The 21,103-nt window shown below is 32.2% G+C and overlaps 3 protein-coding genes and 1 long non-coding RNA gene across 4 annotated transcripts; all 4 read left to right on the top strand.

Moving 5' to 3' along the window:
* Positions 1 to 12,950: 12,950 nt before the first annotated feature.
* LOC123920809 (scarecrow-like protein 15) lies at positions 12,951 to 15,459 on the top strand. Its single transcript, XM_045973129.1, has one exon. It carries the CDS (start codon positions 13,417 to 13,419, stop codon positions 15,082 to 15,084), a length of 1,668 nt encoding a protein of 555 aa, XP_045829085.1. The 5' UTR covers positions 12,951 to 13,416; the 3' UTR covers positions 15,085 to 15,459.
* A 1,952-nt stretch (positions 15,460 to 17,411) lies between these two features.
* Positions 17,412 to 18,257, top strand: LOC123922799. The gene is made up of 4 exons (XM_045975487.1): positions 17,412 to 17,549; positions 17,679 to 17,952; positions 18,054 to 18,112; positions 18,243 to 18,257. The coding sequence occupies exons 1-4, from the start codon at positions 17,412 to 17,414 to the stop codon at positions 18,255 to 18,257; spliced, it is 486 nt and encodes a 161-aa protein (XP_045831443.1).
* A 33-nt stretch (positions 18,258 to 18,290) lies between these two features.
* Positions 18,291 to 18,757, top strand: LOC123920808. The gene is made up of 3 exons (XR_006813763.1): positions 18,291 to 18,364; positions 18,452 to 18,542; positions 18,662 to 18,757. It is a non-coding gene; the product is annotated as an uncharacterized LOC123920808 (long non-coding RNA).
* A 1,341-nt stretch (positions 18,758 to 20,098) lies between these two features.
* Positions 20,099 to 21,103, top strand: LOC123922798 (WD repeat-containing protein DDB_G0292056-like). The gene has a single exon (XM_045975486.1). It carries the CDS (start codon positions 20,099 to 20,101, stop codon positions 21,101 to 21,103), a length of 1,005 nt encoding a protein of 334 aa, XP_045831442.1.

Here is a 21,103-nt window from a genome sequence, read left to right as displayed (position 1 = left end):
ATCACGAGGGGACAGTCCGGGGAATCATCCACATTGGGTTCAAGAATAACTCTACAAGTGAGTTGGACACCACACTTTAACCTAAAACCTTAAGGTGTTAGGTTTATGGGTACTCTCACTTATAAAGTGTCAAACCTCCACTTTTCTAAGCAATATGAGACTTAATTCGCACTTGCCACAACAATCTCCCCCTCAAGTGTGAGTCCATCTATTCTAGGATATGCTCCCCCTTAAGCGGAAGCTTTCTTCATCCTACACTTGTACCGCCGTTAGCCACACTACTCAACGGGACCCGCCGCCTGACCACCTTTGTCAGGAAGACTTTCGATACAAGGATCCAGTTTAACCCTTCGTCGAACCATCGGCTCTTATACCACTGTTGGGTCATCACAAGGGGGCAGTCCGGGGGATCATCCACATTGAGTTCAAGAACAACTCTACAAGTGAGTTGGACACCACACTTTAACCCAAAACCATAAGGTGTTAGGTTTATGGGTACTCTCACTTATAAAATGTTTAACCTCCACTTTTCTAAGCAATGTGAGATGGGTGCGTTTGATTCGTAAAACAGCAAGAACTGGACAGAACAGTACAGGACAGAACAAGATAATACATGACATGACAAAACTGTACCACAGAGATATATGGCGATAATATTTTTATATTCGAAAATAAAATGAGTATTTTTGTATTTTTTATAGTTGTACTGTGGACAAAAAATTGTCATGTAGTTCGATGAGGGACAAAAAAACTTGTTTTTGTCCTGTCCTTTGCTGCCTAATTTGTCCAGTCTCATAACCAGTTTCAAATCAAACAGGATATAACAAAAGTTATCCAGTCCAGTCCCCTATTTTTTAACAGATCAAAAGCACCCTTAAGTCACAGTTGCCACAATAGAGTCTTTATATATTTGGGTCAACAACATCTTCAATTGAAGCCAGTATCCCACACTCTAGAGCTATTGCCTTAGCTGTTTAAATGTTGTCTCATGTAACCATGCGTTCATAAAGGTATATATGTGTTGGGTGCCTTGATTAAATTTTGGAGTAGCACATGTTGTTTACTGGTTTCCCATGAAACTTTGATATAAATATTAAGGTATTTAATTGATCGAGCAATATTAAAACGATACTCATCAAATATGTGACACATATATAATGAGAAATTAAACTACTCCTTCATAATTTGAAGTATTTACTCATCAACTAATAAGAACAAGTCATATGCATGTAAAATAAAAGTTTGTCGCAAGTTAATTGTGGGTATCGAAAATGGATTCCCTACAATCACCGTCAAATAGTGACTGCAGATAAATCTCAATCAGCCATTTTATTTATGTCTTTTATTTATTTGGTGAGCTTTGAATTTGGATTATCAAAGTAGTGTGACTGCATGACTGCAGGATTTCCCTGACGGCAGAGAATCTAAGTTCGTGGGTATCACATGCAAATTTACTTATGTAATTTGTTATTATTGATTGTGGAATAAATATCCTCATATATATTATGAAGGGATAAAGTATGTCACACATTTCTTTTTTATTTTTTTAATTTGAAAAAAAGAAGACATACTCCCAAGTGGAACCCACCAAATTATAAAAAAAATAAAAAAGAAGAAAACAGGGAGAAACAAATAAAAAGAAACAAGTGTGTGTCGAGTAAGTGATTGGGCCAAGCCCGTGTGGTGAGTAAGTAATTGGGCCGAGCCCATATCACGTGAAGACAAGAAGAAAAATGGATTATGTAATTTGGTAAATTCTTAGGTAATTGTAGTTTTTTTTTTTTGATAGATAGGTAATTGTAGTTTAGTTGATGTGGATATTTTACGTGGAAAAATTCATTCAAAATTGAAAAAGACTGTCGGTAAAATGATGCAATAATTCCAACAAGAACACATTACAAAGATTAAAACCAAAACAATTTCTAATGACAATCATATTCACGTTCAAACATTGTATTTTACGATATTCTTCCTCTTCTCTATTTCTCCATAACACTGCTTTTAGGTAGTTATCTATTAAAATTAGTGGATCTGTTAAAACTAATATTAAACAGACCTCCCAACCAAGCAGTTTGCTTAACAGATCCATATTGAACCGACCTCAACAACCGCCGTATTAAAATCAGGTTGATGGCTATTGAGATCAACTTGATTGCATCGGTGGAGAGTCTTATGAGGACGATACACCAAATTGAAGATTGTTGAAGATTTTTTATTGAAATTGAAGATTGTTTGGTGGTGGTGTAAATTTTTAATATTAAATTTATGGCTAATGCTACGTTGGACCACCTTACAAGTGGTCCACCGTGGATAAGTGATCTATCGAATATGAATTTTACGAAATTCACTATTGGATTGAAAGTTTATATCGTATAGATCATCCATAAATTTTTTAAAATTTTTTGAAAATTATTTGATATGTTATTGAGACCCATCAAGATTTACGTTATTTAATAAACCGTTAATCTTGATGTGTCTCAATAACATATCAATTGATTTTCAATTTTTCTAAATTTTTCTATAGATGATCTATATGATGTAAACTTTCAATCCAACGGATAGATTTTATAAAATTCGTATTCGTTATAATGTTATTCATGACTGGTCCACCATGGACCACTTGATGAAGTGGTCCATATTAGAATTTAGCTAAATTTACAACTTAATTAAAGGAATTGTTGTTGCTGGAATTAGAAGAAAGAGGCAACAAAAACCAAAATATTGTGTTGTTCAATTGCAGAATAAATAACAAAGAGTTGGAAAAATTGCAGAAACTCAAGAACAAAAATTTGGATTTGGAAAAAATTGGAGAAAGAAGCTAACAGTGTGCGGGGACGAAAGAGAACGACAAAGAGTGATGCAGTTGTGATAAAGAGAGAGAAAAGAGAGTGGTTATTGGAGTGAAGAGAGAGAATTGTGATGCATTAATAACATTCAGAAAAATCATGTAAAGTGGCGCATTAATTGGTCCTTATCCTGTGCAATATTGCACAGTGAAATGCTGGTTTTGTCTGAGGAATTAATTATCAGATAGTAGCACTATAGCATTACAGAATTTGAACAAACCTCTAATTATTTGATCAATAATATAAATCAGATATATAAATTATTTAACAAACCTAAAAAGTCAATTATTTCTTATAAAAAAGATCGTAGGTAGTAGTTTGCTAAAATATATAGGATGAAATGGTTTTGAATATGCTTCGGTGATTAATTAGATCACTCAACATAATGTCAATTTATATACATCAATTCAAGGCCATTGAAAAAAAATATATACATCAATTCAAGATTACAAATATGTAGCTTACAACAGGAATAATTAATTTGTGCTAACTCAATTTCAGATGGTGCGTTGAATCTACTCTGCCATACAATGTATCTTAGCTTTTTTTTTTTTTCTTCTTTTTCCGCAACAATGTATCTTATAGCTAAGTGGATCATTATTTGCAAATATATTTCTAGCAAGGCTCTTGAGCTAGCATTTATAAGAGTTAAGTCTTTGATATGGTGTTAGAGCCTCTAAGTGGATCATTATTTGCAACACTAAGGCATATATTTTTGTTGACTTTGGCATCAATGTAGCTAGCTATTCAGGGGTTATAGATGCAACCATGTGATGGTTCTAAGTTACTCAATGTGTTTAGATCTATATCTTGGAAGCAGGATCTTTATCACCAAGGATCAATATATTTTGTTCTCCTCTACACAATTTAGTTCTATATTACCTAAGTAACAACCCAGAGGCCAATCAACCATTTTTCTGTATTCATTTTGGTCTAGCCAATTTGGTCCATGTTTTATACAAATTCTCAAAAGATGATTTCCCTCCCGACCCCCGTGTTTTTTTTATACCCCCTGAATTTCTAATTTTGACCTTGAAAAAACTTCGGTTTGTAAAAACCGAAGTAACCGAAGTTTTTTTTTGCCTTGAAAACAAATTTCGGTTTCTAAAAACCAAAATTTACTCTTAATTTACCCTCCTGGTTGTGTTGTTTTAGCTCCTACTTTTTGCTTTCTATCTATATTATTGCCTTTGATTGTTTTTACCTCCTTAACATGCCTTTATGTTTTGATAGACTAATAAAATTCATCATTCTATCTTAATTTAGCCTCTTCCAATGTCTTGAGTTTTTGTTACAAGTATTAAAAGGTTCAATAATGAATTGATTGAAGACTTTTTTTTTTACGTGAATTGATCCAAGACTTAAACATGACCTTTCTTTTATTTACATCTTCATGAAATGATTTCATATATGATTGTTCTCTTTATAAGATGAATAAATTTTTGTCCATGATTTCTAGAGACAAAGCTATTTTTTCGGTTAATCTACAACCATCAAGAACTCAACATCCAAGTGAGTCTCAACCTGAAATTCTACCCAACTTGACCAATAAGTACAATACTTGTGGATACAAATAAGTGCAATACATTTGATATGATTTATAAGCTTTTGAAGTTGGCTTTAGTTTTGCCGGTAGGAACTGCAAACGTGGAACATGTTTTTTCAGCTATAAGTCAGCTATGTAACAAAATGAGTGATCAGTGGTTAAATGACTATCTTGTAACTTTTGTATAAAGAGATGTTTTTGAAACAATTGACAATGATATTATTTTAACACATTTTTAAGAAATGAATAGTAGACAATTTTCATTGTAAATGTATTGCACTTAACAATATTATAAATTATTTTCAATATAGTTTTTTTATTGTTTATCGGCCTACTTTACTATTATTTTATAAGTGATGAAGATGCTTGTAAAATAATAGTAAATAGACCGTTAAACAATTTTTCTAAATCTTGTCAGATTATTTTTTTTTAAGTGAGATGCAGATGTATCTAGAACACTGCCATAAGCAGATTAAGCCAATGGAAGCTTTGTACACACACGTCCAAGTAGAAGCTACTTGTGGCTTCACAATTTTCACGTCAAAAGACCTAGGGGCAGGATATTGGGCCTCAAGAAACTATTCTAAACACGTACTTCGTTTAGACGCGAAACCAAATGGGTGAAGAAAAATTATAAAAACAAATCCAAATTCATAGCCATACACGGTACACCCACACATGTAGAGGCATGCTATTTCAACATAAATTCAAGATATAAAGTTGATATGTATTTTTTCACCCCTCACAAGCACGCATATCGAGATATACAAATAATATTAAAAATAGTGAAAAAGTATATTTGTCAAAGATATGTGTCTATATAACATTTTCTCACATTATATGATAGGTAAACGATGCCACGTACAAACACGAAACTAAATTACAAAGCAAAATTTAACTTTTTTGAAAAGAAAACATAGCCTAACTTATCTCACTCCTAAATAGCAAGATCATCTTTCGATGGAATTCAAATTCATATTTTTGCCCACTCTTAAAACACAAAAATGGCATTTACATATCTTGGATGACTACCCTTAATTTTTCGAGTACTCGAACAAATGCTCTTTCCTATTGTCATCCCCCTACCCTGTCTTATCTCCAATCAAATCTATCATCTATATTAGTGTGATTTGGACAACAAAAATTCGTTTTAGAAGTGAACCATTTGAGTTGATAACGTCATTCATTGAAGTGGTAGAAAATACTAGTACTACATATCTTTCTCTCACTTTTCCCTTAGATCACAAAGTTGTGTCTCATAACATCTCACGTCAACTAGCCTCAAATTACCTAAAAAGGAGATTACGTTCATAAAATTGTAAAGGAATCATAAGCAAAAAATGAAAAGATATAAAAAAACTAAACACTTTTGTTTATAACTTTGGCCTTTGGATGTGAGGACGGATATGGGCAGAGATAAAGTTAGAAGGGGACTAATAAAGGCCACGGTTCTCCCAAATATTTTTTTAAAAAAATTATATTCTAATATGCTTCTATGATGACGGTCAGTTATAAGATGTTTTTAGTAGTGTTTTAGATTAATTTTTAGTAGTGATTGAAGAATAAATGCAAGCAAATACCTAAAGTTATGAAGTTACTTGACCAAGAAATAAGAAAAGTGTAACATGCATAAAAAAGGGCAAAAAAGAAAGAAATACTCTCAATATACCACATCGTACCAAAAACAATATAACTGTAGCTACGAGTATCGGATCGAGGCCCGTAACCATGCGTTGGAAAGCTAATACAAAGAGCTACAACTTTCGTGTTGAAGCAAAAATCTAATTATGGACGTCATCGTGGCTACGATGGATTACATCGTGGCCACGATGGGAGGAAACTTAGCGCCCAAGAAAAGAACAAAATCTGTAATTTATTTGAAACAAATCTTTTCCATCGTGCCACAATGGCCACACGATGCATCCAACGTACCACGATATGCCTTGAAGCTCAAGTCCAAAAAGCTATAAATAGAGCTCTCCTCCTTTATAATTATTCATTCAGAAATTAGCTAAGTCCCTTTAGGTTAGGTTGAGTAGATGAACTTCCCTAGAACTACTTGATTCATGTAATTGATTATTATATTATTGCAATTCCGTCTTTATTAATTATTTAATTGTCATCTATGTTTAATGTGTTTCATTAGTATACGTATTAGTGAAATTCATCTAGATATTGATTTTTTTTCAGAAGATTCTTTTGATAGTTTCTACGGGTGGAGTTGGGAATCCATTTCCCACTAGAAATAAGGGTAGGTAGTCAATTGTTATTTTCGACAAAATCTAATATCGAGGGTGGTAAAAGGAGGCGGAGACGAAGGTGGTCCAACCGGTCCCCGCTCGTTGCCATGCCTACTATATATTAACATATGATCATTCATTCATCAATATATTTAGTAGAATTTTGCGTCAATTTTATTCTCTATATTTTCTTTAGAATAACCGATCACCTATTTTAACAGCTCTATTTGGATGTATATGTGCCACTATACACTATACACTATACACTATACCATAGAGAAGATAGAAGATCCTCCCCCACTAGTATTCCCACAAATGAAAAATCACATCCTTCAATTCCTAGACACACTTTTTTCCTTTATCTTTAGGAGTGGGGTGAATGGAGAGCTCTTTATCTGAGCCATGATAGAAACAGGAATCTCTCTTATTACATACACTCCCAATATCTCTTATCTTTTGTATTCTTCAAGTTTCCCTTTCCTATGGTTTTCTCTAACGCGTCATTTTCAGTCCTTCCATGGATCCTTAATGGTTAAGTATATTGATATTGACTTATACAAGACATATATATATGATACATTTATTTAATTCAATTTGTGCATGTGGCTTTTTCCAACTCATTTTGATTAACAAATTAGAATAATGTAAATTTTGCTGTATTTTTCCAATAAAAAGTAGAAAATCTTGCTATATTGTTTGCCTATACCAATATAAATCTTGATTTTTTTTTTTGCTACTGTACGGAGTTTCCATATGTTAGCGATGATTAACTTATTTCGGAGAATATATAGAATACATAATAATACTGGTTCTCTCCTTCAAATCGAATCATATGTAGGAGATGTTAGAAATCGATTTTTTTTTCAAGTAGTATATATAGTGGCTAGAGTTTCACTTTTTAAGGTGAATAAGTGAAAATACCGGAGTTTGAACCCTGATCTCTTACCCTGCAATAACATGCAAAGTCTCTGCCAACTGAACTATGCTCACGGGGACTTATAAATCGAACATCTAACAACATATTTAATAATGAATCTTGGACTATATTATCACTTGAACCAATTTTTCTTTTTTGACTAAATCACTTGAACCAAATTATTATTGATAAATTTTGATATTTAATATTACACTCTTAAGTAATCATGTTTCTTTTTATATTTTCTTTTTCATTTCTCATCATTATTACCTTAAAGAAATAATCCTTTTTAATCCCACCACTCTTCATATTTTATTATTTTTTGTCTATTTTCTTTATCTTCACTTTTTTTTTCTTTCTCATACGTCCTCCAGACCTACACCTCTTTATTCATATGAAAAAATTCATCACCTTTACAATACCTTTAAAAATTCGCCATTCCAATGATTAGCTTCATTCTGGAATCGCAAAGGAAATTATATATTTTATTTCATATATATATATATATATATATATATATATATATATAGAGAGATATATTTAATTTTTTATTGGTCAAGAGATTATTTAATTTTAATGACAGTTGATTTAAATAAATTTTTCATATGCATAAAACCTTCTTTTCTTTTTCGTAGAAAAATGAGATTGGGAATCTACAACATCAATGAGAAGTAAAATCTCATTCTGAAAATGGATTGTGGCCGCAGAAACCCTAATCTCATAAATAACCTATATTAACCTTGCCTACAAACTTGGTTAAAAAAAAAAAACCTTGCCTACAAACTGAGAGAAATACTTCCTCTAGTTCCTAAAACTATTCTTTTAAATAAATAAATACCAATCGTTAGTTGGTTCAGTGGTAATTGACGCTGAACTTGGTAGAGAAGATCGTGGTTCGATCCCCGCAACTGCGATCGGGAGGGGGGCTGAAACTACTTGATGCCAAAACTGACACCCGAACCAGATTCAACTGGTGGTGAAAGCCAAAAAAAAAAAAAAATCAAAAGTAATGAAGTTATTTATTGTTGTCACTTTTCTAATGTTTTTATTTTATTTTTATCTCATAAAAAATTGCGAGGCACTAAATATATATACATACTAATATTAAAAAAGACAAATACTTTAAAAGAATTAATATATAAAATATTTAAACAATATTAAATACATCATAAAAATTATAAATTTTTTCTTATAAATGACACAAAAGTCTACAGAAATTATTTTCTTTAATTAGGGCCAGGGATAATATTGAAAGAATATGTAAAAGATAGATTTCTCATTTCAGGCCCACAACAACACATATGTGATTTTTGAGGTTAAAAACCAACAAGAATCAGACATGGAATAATTAATCGATCATACTAGCAATCGTGCCTTTGACCAACCATTTAATTTAATTTTTTTTCTCACCAACCATTTAATTTTACTCCCCCTATCTTAAAATAAGTGTTACAGTTAACCATATATAATATAATCTATATTTTTTATTAATCTATAAAGACAAATATTAACAAATAAGATGTCATTCGATTTGTCTAAATGAATATTTTTCAAAATAATAATTTTTTATAATTTTTAAATATATATAACAAAAAATATTAATATGTGTACAATGGTAAACTACGACATTTATTTTGAGAGGGATGAAGTATTTTTTTTCTTGGCGAGGAATGGAGACACATATGCCCCTTTTTTGCTAAATTGACATTAAAATTTTAAATTGCAATTGTGGTTGCAGTTACATATTATTATACGAGTTCATTGAAAAAACCGAAGAATTTGACAAGCAATTAACACAAGTTCGTAGAGAGATGGTTGACGGAAATAAGCTTGTTGTACATGTCGGGTCACAACATATTCTCCTCTCTCTATAAACATTGTTTTACGACAATACAAAGAGAGAGTTTTGTTACTCATATTCATGAGTAGAACTTACAAACCAAGAAGAAAGAGAGGAGATCTCCTCTATAAACATGGATAGTGTTGATGACATTCACCACATGTATCAAGAAATCCATTCGTCGGTACATTGATTAACAAAAACGAACATGAAATTTTTTTATTTTTTTTTACTTTCACCAACAGTTGAATTTGGTTTGGGATCATCACTGAAAAACTAACGATATTATAATACTTGAGAGTTGACTTTGGTCAGGTAGTAAATACTCCTATACTTTTTTTTTAGTACAAGTTAATAGTCCTATACTAGTCACATGAGAACAAAATGTTGGATCGATGTACTCATGTTGTCAAAAACAAAAAATCTACTCTTAACCAAAAAATGTTGAATACACGGAACAATGAACAATGAACAAAATGTTGGATACTCATTTCGTCTATCAACAACAACAACAAAAATTCCAGTCCATCCATTTACAATTTTTATTTTTGAATTTTTATTTTTACAAATTAAAGTAGAGAACCATGTGTCAAAACCTTAGGTATTAGTATCTTTTGATTCATATATGAATTCAAATGATCCCATGGTAATTGAAAATTTTGATATTGTTGTTTTTTTTGTAGTATATAAGATTTGGATAGCATTAATACTTGAATATCTTATGCGAGGGCTAGCATTGGATCCAATACTTGAGTGTATACGAGGATTCTGGCTAGAGTAATATATATATATATACATATATATATATATATATATATATATATATATATATATATATATATATATATATATATATATATATATATATATATATATATATATATACATACATACATATACGTCTTTTTCCTTAACGTTAAAATATGTGATTACATTCCAAAAAAGACTGCATAAATAAATTAACATAAAGTTGATTATCAAACGCATTATTATTAAGTAGTTATGACAAGTGTGATCCATATGCTACATGCATAAAAAAGTATATACACATCGATCGTGTTACGTTTCGAATAGCAAATTGGCATAAAGACACTTTATTTTTTTAGGTGGCCAGCCAAACTTTTTGTTAAAGTTGCCATTCCATTTAGCCGAAAGAAAGAAGAAAAAAAAAAGTCTAGCATTATTAACAATAATTGAAGTGGTAGATATAAAGATACATGTAGTGTCTTTGCATTGTGAGTGTATGTAAATGAATTATAAAAAAATATTAATGCTCTCGAATATATTCCTTTTTTCATTTATTGAAAATTAGATATTAAAATTATGGGACCACCTTATTAGTTTAACGATCGTAAAACATTCATTCATGCAAATATACCGTGAATATAAGGTCAACATAATAGAGTCAATTGTCGCGTGTTACATAAGTAACCTTCCACATAACTTCTTGTTGTAGAACTCCTTTTTTATTTTAGGTTTTTTACTTCTACTAGATGTATCTCCCTAATAGCACTAATGGAAAAAACACTTATTAAATCAGAGATTTTAAATCATAACCCATCCACTTGATTTAAAAGGTCCCAAACTAGGACACTAGAAGGAAATTTTTTAAGAGAATGATAATTAAATCAGTTAACCTGATTTAAAAAAAAATTAAATTAAGAAAATATATTAAAAAAACGTTCCTTACTTACTTCTCTTTTCACAAACTCTCCCTCTCTTATGCGACAACAAACCCCAAAGGTACTTTCTTCTTCCTTTCTCTCCCGACGACGACGAAGCACAATTTCACCATATCTGACCTAAACACAAACGAAACCACCACGGCTGCTTCAGTATCAAATTTTTTCCACTGCCGCTTTAATCTCAGATTTCCCAGGTCACTTTCCATTTCGATTTTGGTTTCTCCTCATTATTCAAAGGATTATCATTCTAATTTCCCCTTTTGTTGTGGTGTGATCGGAAAAAGTTCACGTGGGAGTAATAACTTATGCAAGGAGTGCTACTCCATTACTTGTATACAAGGAGAAGTGGAAATTAAAGTTTATTATTACCACAAGTGGCTCAAGATAGAATACTCTCTCCGTCCCGTAAAAATAGTCGTTATTAGGCCATAAATTTTTTTCACAAAGATTGTCGTTTTCTATTTTCAAGGAGAGTTTAAATTTGTTTTGCCAATTTTGGCCTCATATAATTTTTAAATACTTACTGACGTTGAACTGCATGCTTGTGGCTAACAAGTATTCTCTCCGACCTCAAGCATGCAGTTCAACGTCAGTAAGTATTTAATCAATGTATCTGGCTTTAATTAAGTCTAGAAGATACATTGATATTAAAATGTATCTAAAAAATAAAATTAATTTAATTATAATTTCGAGACAGAGGGAGTATTTATTAAGCCACAAGCATGCAGTTCAACGTCAGTAAGGATTTAAAAGTTATATGAGGGCAAAATTGGCAAAACAAATGTAAACTCTGCTTGAAAACAGAAAACGACAATGTTTGTGAAAAAAAAATTATGGCCTAAAACAACTATTTTTATGGGATGGAGGGAGTGATATATTTATTTTAACAAGGAGTAAAATCCTTGTTTTCAATCCTAATTTTCCCCTGCCATTAAAAAAAAAAAACCCTCATATATATATATATATATATATATATATATATATATATATATATATATATATATATATATATATTTATTTGTGTAATCATTTCTTAAAAAATCATAAGAATATTTGTCCAAATACACTTTTAGACCATTTTACTAAGGTTGATTAAAACTTCTCTCTTCAATGGGATTTTAGTCATGCTTCAAATTAGTACAGCAAAGATGGTAAATGAGTAAAAAAGAAATTACTTTTTATTTTGTTAGGTAGTTTAATGGTTAGAATTTCACATTTAACGTGAATAAATTGAGTGTTTGAGGTTTAAACTTCAACTTCTATATATTAGATATGATATCCCTATCAACAGAGATAAATTAATTAGAGACAAGAAAAATACTTTTTTAATCTTACTAGAAGTCGACTAATTTACTTAGGCCATATTTATAGTAATAATCAATACGTTAAAGTGTAAAAGTTAAATGATTGGTGTAAAAAGTGTCATCATTTTTTGCTGTGGCTGATTTAGAAGGTGCAAAGTAATGATATTTTTTTCATATAAGGTTGTGAAAGCTGAGCAATATAATTATTTTGTGTAAGTTTTCCATGTATTTTTTACGAATGGATAGTGAAACCTCCCTTTATTTTCGTCGTATCGGTTGTTTGGCTATTGATTTCGTCATATACTATCTTCTTCTTTTTTAATTACTTTGGACCACCTTTTATAATGGATTAGATTACCCCTTATACTATATTATCACTAATATATTTATTTGTCATTAAAAAAATATTGTAACATGTTAATTTTTGCTTAATATACATACGGTATTATAAATTAAGAAAAATTAAATGAAAGTCGCAATCGAAATCACATTTAACCAACCAAATTAGATTTTAACATGCATGCAAACCATTTTATTTTATCTTTTAATCAATAAAACTTTACTTCAAAACTTTTTCTATAACGAAGAGATGTGTCTAATAGAGAATGAACTAAACTTGGAATCTTGATCGGAAGAGGGTCCATATGTGTATAGTTTTCCACAAAGCTTGAAACATGATTCATAGCCATTAGTGGAGGGACCAATAGAAAACCAAAAGAAGAAAAAGAATGGAAAACACTTTCACTATTTAATGTGGTGTAAAATAGAACATGCATGGCACCATTCACATGCATGTTTATCTATCTATACATGTCATGCTATAAGTTTTGATATTAAAAGCGACCCACCCACAAGACAGCCTTTTCATGCACACACGCAAAGATAAAAAGGCAACGATCATGGCTATCAAAAAGCCCCTCTCACTCTCTCAACTTTCACAATCTAAAGCAAAGAACAATAGTAACTCAATTCAATACAACAACAACAACAACAAAATCATCATCATAACAATAACATCACCTTTCTCCCATAGCCAGCAATGAGAGTTCCTCCTCCTGCTGTTTCTTCATCTTCATCGACATCTTCATCACCGCAACAACCAAAAGTCACTACTCAAAACATCCTCGTTCCGGCTTCCAATAACCCGACAACAACAACAACAACCACCACCACTACTGCCACCTTGTGCTACGAACCACGGTCTGTCCTCGAACTTTGTCGTAGTCCTAGCCCTGAAAAGAAACCAACCCAACAAGAACAACATCAACATAATAATAATAATAACGAAGTGGAAGAAGAAGAAGATCATGCTTCCTTGCCTAATTTGGATTGGTGGGATTCCATCATGAAAGATTTGGGTTTACAAGACGACTCTTCAACTCCCATAATACCTCTTTTGAAAAATACCAATAATACCCCTGAAATTTACCCTAACCATTCTCAAGACCAATTTGATCAAACTCAAGATTTCACTTCTCTCTCAGATATTTACTCTAATAATCAAAACCTGGCCTATAATTACCCAAACACAAACATTAATCTGGATCATTTAGTTCATGAATTCAATCATAATAACCAACCAAACAACAACAATAACAACAGTAATTGGGATTTCATCGAAGAGCTTATTCGTGCCGCGGATTGTTTCGATAACAATAATCTTCAATTTGCTCAAGTGATACTAGAGCGGCTCAATCAACGGTTAAGATCACCTACCGGTAAGCCGCTACACCGAGCGGCTTTTCATTTCAAAGACGCTCTTCAATCTCTTCTCTCCGGTTCAAACCGGACTAATCCACCTCGTCTTTCATCCATGGTGGAGATTGTGCAAACCATAAGAACGTTCAAGGCCTTTTCTGGAATTTCACCAATTCCAATGTTTTCAATTTTCACAACTAATCAAGCTTTACTTGAAGCACTTCATGGATCGTTATTCATGCACGTTGTTGATTTTGAAATTGGACTTGGAATTCAATACGCTTCTCTTATGAAAGAGATTGCTGAAAAAGCTGTTAACGGTTCGCCGTTGCTTCGTATCACCGCCGTCGTGCCGGAGGAGTACGCCGTTGAAAGTAGGCTTATTCGTGAGAATCTGAATCAGTTTGCGCATGACCTTGGGATTCGTGTTCAGGTTGATTTTGTGCCGTTAAGGACTTTTGAAACGGTGTCGTTTAAAGCTGTGAGGTTTGTTGAAGGTGAGAAAACTGCGATTCTGTTAACACCGGCGATTTTCTGTCGCCTAGGATCCGACGGTACTGCCGCGTTTCTTTCCGATGTTCGGAGGATAACTCCTGGTGTGGTGGTTTTTGTCGACGGCGAAGGATGGACGGAGGCAGCTTCGGCAGCGTCATTTCGCCGCGGAGTTGTGAATAGCTTGGAGTTTTATTCGATGATGCTGGAGTCGTTAGATGCTTCGGTGGCGGCCGGAGGTGGAGGAGAGTGGGCGAGGAGGATCGAGATGCTTCTGCTTCGACCGAAGATTATTTCGGCGGTGGAAGCTGCTGGAAGAAGAACGACGCCGTGGAGAGAGGCGTTTTACGGCGCGGGAATGAGGCCGGTGCAGTTGAGTCAGTTTGCGGATTTTCAGGCAGAGTGTTTGTTAGCGAAGGTACAAATCAGAGGCTTCCACGTGGCGAAACGACAGGCTGAGTTGGTGCTTTTTTGGCATGAGAGGGCCATGGTTGCCACGTCAGCTTGGCGTTGTTAGAAGAAGCATAGTAGAAAATAAGAAAACAGAAAAAAAATTATAAGATGTGAACTTTTATCATGAAGCTCACATTAGCAAGAATTAATGTAATTTTAACTTTAATTTAGTTTTTTTTTTTAATTATGTAAAAGTAAAGATATTAAAAGAAGAAAAAAAAAAAACCTGGGAAATGGGAAAAACAAAGACTCTTAATTTTTGCTGTGTATTTTGATTTGTATTTTGTACTATAGATGATGATAAAGATAAATTAGGGGGAGGGGTGTGCCTATCTAATTTGTTAGAAAAAGAGCTATGTAAGTCTTTATGCTCATAGTTCAATCTTGTTATTATGAGAAAATAAATAATGTGGAATGGAATGGTGTATCATGAAGCTCACATTTTGCGTAAAATAATTTATTATATGGTCATATTCAGATTGGAATATTAATTCTTAATCCATATTTGGCTAATCATGTTTGTTTCCCAATCCATAAGTTTGTCATTTTGATACCTGTATGTAATATGCTCTCAAATCTAACTGCAAAGGGTAGTTATACCTTATACGTGACATTATGAAATGAGGATGTATATTTCTGATTTCTGAATAAGAACATTCCTTGGTCCATCTCGTGTTAACTCAGGCATATGCCATTGAAGGGTACTTATCCCATGTGGTTCCTCCTATGATGTTTACGCAGGAGGAGGTTATTTGAAACAAGGTGGTGGCGTGGTGCTATTAAAGGTGTCACTCTTTGTGTGGTGGTTATTAAATAATAAGTTACCATTGAAGCAAAATCTTGTGTGGCATAGTTTGGTTCTTGTAGATTCAATAGTGTGTACAGTTAGTTGTGGAATCGTTGAATCTCTCCACCATTTGTTTTTTGGTTGTGATTTCTCCCAATCCCTTTGAAGCAAAATTATGATGTGGGTTGGCATTTGCAGTCCTTTCTTAATTAACGAATTAACTATAATTATTTAGTGATCACCAAAAGCTTGCGAACACTTAATTAATGAATTAATTATCCGGAAACAGGGTTCAAAGTGAAGGATGTTTATAATTTGTTACCTTGGTGGTAAATGATGGAATGAAGTGGTAACTAACTAAGTTACATTGTTTGGATTTGCAAAAAATGAATGGAGTGGAATGGAACACAATGGAACCTATTCCATCTCATACCATCCAATCTTCTAATTTTTTTCCCCTCCAAATTGGGGTGTATGCAATGGAATGAATATCCAATACAATATAAGAATATTACTGGTAAATTCTAAAATGCCCCTGCTTAATAAACTGCCATGTGTCCATTTGAAGGGCAATTGATGTCCAAAAAACTGCTAACTGAACTAAATTGTGTTGAACCAAGCCATATATACATAACCAAGCCGCAAGTACATATTTGAGACACAAAGTCACTTTTTAATATAAGCCATGGTTGGAAACAAATTGAGCCGGTTACATTTGAAATGAAAGTACACCTGTCAAATCAACCTCTTTTGCAACAAAACATCATTTGTCTCAAATAAACTGACATTTTTCCCTCTCTCTATACACCAAAAGCTCACCAACTCTGTCTTGGTTGTCTCTCCCAGAAACTGTTCTCAGCAAGCAAGATTTTGAGGTAACGTTTTCATCTTCTTTCATTTCATCTCCTTGCATTTCATTCATCCGATTCATAAGATGTTTTCATCTTCTTATGCGAACTTTAAAATGTAAGATCACAAGTCTGAGTTTAGGTTATGAGTAAAATTTGCATTCATGGTGTTGAGCTGTGTTTAACAGTTATAAATTTCGTGTTTTTGTGTTTTCACCACTTTATTTTCATGTTTAAAGTTATAAGTTTTGATATTTTCATGAAATCGTTTTTGGTTATTAATTTCTTCAACAACTTAATACTCTGTTTTTTAACTTCAAAGTTTAGATCTTTTTATGTTTTCATAGTTGGATTTTAATGGTTCCAAAGTTTTTTTTAAATCTCGGTTTAACGCTTGAAATGTTGGTTCTTTTGATTTTGCTTTAACGGTTGGTCATTTGAGTATCTCAAATTTTTAATTTATGTTTTATTGATGTTTTATTTTAATGTTTAAAGTCGTAATACTTCAAAGTTTTGCTATTTTGATGTGTTCATATTTTTGTTTTTCTGTTTCAAAATCTTTGTTTGTATCTCACTTTTAATGCTTCAAAAGTTGAAGAAGTTGTCGTATATATTTTGAAGTCATATGTTTTGTTTCTAAGTCACTTTGAGTGGTTGAAATGTTGAACAAGTGTCTTACAGATTTTGAAGTCATGTTACTTTTAAAACTGCTAATAATGTGTTGTCCTTTTCAAGTATATTTGGATATTTCAGGAAATGGCTAGGGCTTTTGAGTTTATCAAAGACATCACTGACCGTAAGGATCTATGGAAAGTAGCTGTCAAAGTGAAAGACAAATGGAGTGCTACCAAAGATGGAAAGGAGTACTTTGAAATGGTTGTGGTAGATGCAAAGGTAAAAATCAAATAAATTATTAAAACTTTTAGGTTTGAGGTTGATGTTCAGAAATAATGTTACAAAACATTCATATGTCAAGAAAAAAAACAAACATTACATACAGAGATTAATATTATTTAATTTCAGGGAGATGATATCTTTGTCTTAGTTCCAAACGAGTTGAAACAGAAATTTGAAAATGAGATTCCTATCATTGTCAAAAACACTTACACTATGCAGAACTTTCAAGTATCAAAGAATGATGACCAATTCAAGCCATCACATCATGAATTCAAGTTGAGGTTCAATGGTGGTACATTAGTTAATGATGTCAATGTTCATGAAATTGCTGACCCTGTTACAAAGTTCAAATCTTTTGTGGATATTATTAATGGGAATTTTCGTGAAGATTACTTATATGGTAAATACTGTCATTTTCTATGCTTAAAGTGAATTATTTTTGGTTTGTTGTTTGATGTATCATGCTAAAAGTTTACATTATTTGTCATTGTCTATTTGTAGATATCATTGGAATGGTAGATGAACTAGGTTTTCAACAACCTATTCATGGAAACAGGAAAGTTCAATCAAACTTTTTTCTTCGAGACTTAAGGTATATTATGCAATTGATAACTGTCTTAAATTATATTTGATCTATTATAACATTTTGATGTTCAAATCACTCATGATTTATATTGGATACATTTGTAGCAACAATCTGATTAATTGCACTTTGTGGGAAAACTATGCGTTGAAATTCTTCAATGTACAGAACAAAGCAAATGATGGTCCAATTATTGTATTCATGAAATATGCCAAGATTAAAGCTCAAGGTTTGATAAAATATATACATATAACTGTGAATCCAATTATGTATGCATATATATAGAAAATATATTAATAACATAGATATTCTGCAGGCAAATATGCCTTGAACATTTCAAACACCTGGAGTACTACGAAGCTTTTCATCAATGATGATGTTCCAGAGATCATTGAATTCAAAAAATGGTAGATAATTAAAAGTTTCTAACACCTTTTATTTTCTATGTGTCTTATGGCAATCACATGTGTCTTATAGCAATCACATTACATAGGTCTGCTAACTGTATCCAAAATTATTTTCTCAGTTTAGCTGCTGGTATTGAAAATGGAACAATTAATGCTGTTGCTGAGACTCCATCTCAAATGAGATCTCAATCAAGTGGAGCAACACAATTTGTTCCATACACACCAGTGTTCAAATGTTCCATACACAATTTGTTCAAATGAGTCTTTGAGTCTTTTCATTTCAGTGATTAAGCTTACTTTTATTTTCCTTTCCTTATTATGGATTAATACTTACACATTTCCCTTTATTTAAAACCATATTATGCAGATATTAAACAAGTGGTTTGGTGACTATATCACATCTTTTCATTCTTATTTGGTGCTTGAAGGGTCGGTTGCTGAACCTCATTTGGCTGAAATTATTCAAACACCAGGTCCAAATGGAGTCAAAAAAATTGAGTATCAAGCATGGCACAAATTCTGCTCTGAAAATTATTGCAAAGCTGGGGATGTACTCAAGTTCAGCTTCTTGAATATTGCAAAGAGTAATATAGTTGATGTTGACATTGATAGAATTGTTAATTAATCCAACTATCAACTAATGTTAGTTCTGCTTTTGTAATGCTAATGACCATTACAGCTGTATTGGATTTTATCTTAGCTATTATGTCATCTTTTCTTACTTTTTGTTCGTACTATTGAAGTAATGGTGTTGTTAACAACCACTTTGAAATGTGACTTTTCTTTTAGCTTATGTTCTTCCCAACATCTGATACTACTAAAATAATATCCATATAGTACAGTTGCATCAAAGAATTATTGGTTATTAACCACAATGTCTTTACATCGATTGAAGACAAACACCTATATGCTACCACAATTATCACAGCTGGACTGTATAACATAGACTTTGACCTTTTCTTTCACAATTCATGCTGAATTTGCATAAATAATTAGGTGGGCATTTAATGAACTAACATTGTTAGTGTAACATACAAGTAAACAAGCAAAAAATGCATAGTTCAACTTTTGCCAGCTGCAAAATAGTTACCTACATTTCCATAGTTAGGTCTAACTTAATTTTTCCATCGACAATCACCATACTCTCCCTCCAACTTAATAAATTTGAATGGAACTTAAATTTCAAAGTTCCCACCATAATGGAAAAAAATTGCATTTCAAAATTTGAAGTTTTCAAAATTCAAACTGATATAACATTTCATTATATGTTCCTATATCATGCTGTTAGTTTACAAAGACTAAAACATATTTTTAGTTCCTTATCAAACACAAACAAAAACGAAGATACTCATTTAATAACATACATTTTAAATCTCTTTATAAACAAAAACATCATAATCATTCAAAATTGAGTAAACTAATGTTCAGCTGTGATTAAAAAGGTAAGCAACACTTATTTTCTGAGTATTGCAATTCAGTTGTGACATTTTACACTAATGTTTTTTGTAACACTTTTTCCCTCAATTTTGAATTAGGCTAACCTGTACCAATTGGTAATGGATAAAAACAAGAACTCAACTCAACAAAATTCATCAGCTGCAAGACAAAGACGAAGAGGAGTTATAGCAAACAAGAAACAATGCAGTAAGATTCCAAATCCTTCCAGCAGTTCATCTATTTCTGGTATGGATTCTACATTGAAAGATGTTGCTGATTTTTCTGACATTAGCACAACAAAATTGAACCAACTCAATCAGACCACACGCAATTACTTTCATAACCTTGGTAATACATCCAATGCATGTCATTTGAATATTCCTAAGTCAGCTCCTAATTTGAATATTCCTAAGTCAGCTCCTAATAGGCAATTTATATTTCAATCAACTGGAAAGAACATAAACAAAAACTTTAATGATATAGTTAGACTAATTGCTGCTAATGAATCAACTCCTCAAGTAGGTAGCAAACGACAGCCATATTATTGGAACACTGTTGATGATAATCTAAATCCTGATGTCATTTATACTCCTCCAACAAACACAGTGAACTTTCACTCCACAAAATCTTCAAACATTGCAACTACTTCACTCCACACACAGGTCTTAAATTCCAAATCCTCAACTCCTACTGCAAATGTTCCTTTTGCTGACATTACAAAGAGATCACAAAATAAGGTCAGCAATTGCTCTACAAATATCATGAGGCCACATAATAATACAAACCAACCAACCTTTACAAATTTTGGGAATGACATACCTCATAGACAATTTGTTTTTAAATCTACTGGAACTAATCTCATGAAAAACTTTAATGACACAGAAAACATAAAGGGTTCAGATAGTTTACATTCTCAATTAGGTTGCAAAAGAAAGTCACAAGAACAAAAATTTGGGAATGAAAATGTAGCTGTCAACAACCTACCTACTAATTCATTAGAGACCTTAAGTTTGTTCTCCAAAAAAGCCAAAATTTCACACTTGAACTCCAGTACTATTTCAACTTCTGCAAGTTCTCAACAATGTCAAACCAATGATTTTGCACCAAATGCACAAACTACATAA

This window comes from Trifolium pratense, linkage group LG4, assembly GCF_020283565.1.
Source record: "Trifolium pratense cultivar HEN17-A07 linkage group LG4, ARS_RC_1.1, whole genome shotgun sequence".
Lineage (NCBI taxonomy): Eukaryota > Viridiplantae > Streptophyta > Magnoliopsida > Fabales > Fabaceae > Trifolium > Trifolium pratense.
The sequence above is the reverse complement of the archived record's forward strand: the minus strand, read 5'-3'. Positions and strand labels throughout refer to the sequence as shown.

Bases quoted from the DNA above. Each gene is read 5' to 3' on its own strand.
- LOC123920809 (XM_045973129.1), top strand. From the start codon at position 13,417: ATGAGAGTTCCTCCTCCTGCTGTTTCTTCATCTTCATCGACATCTTCA.
- LOC123922798 (XM_045975486.1), top strand. From the start codon at position 20,099: ATGGATAAAAACAAGAACTCAACTCAACAAAATTCATCAGCTGCAAGA.
- LOC123922799 (XM_045975487.1), top strand. From the start codon at position 17,412: ATGGCTAGGGCTTTTGAGTTTATCAAAGACATCACTGACCGTAAGGAT. The intron at 17,550-17,678 runs GTAAAAATCAAA...ATTTAATTTCAG, and splicing joins TGGTTGTGGTAGATGCAAAG to GGAGATGATATCTTTGTCTT. The intron at 17,953-18,053 runs GTAAATACTGTC...GTCTATTTGTAG, and splicing joins TCGTGAAGATTACTTATATG to ATATCATTGGAATGGTAGAT.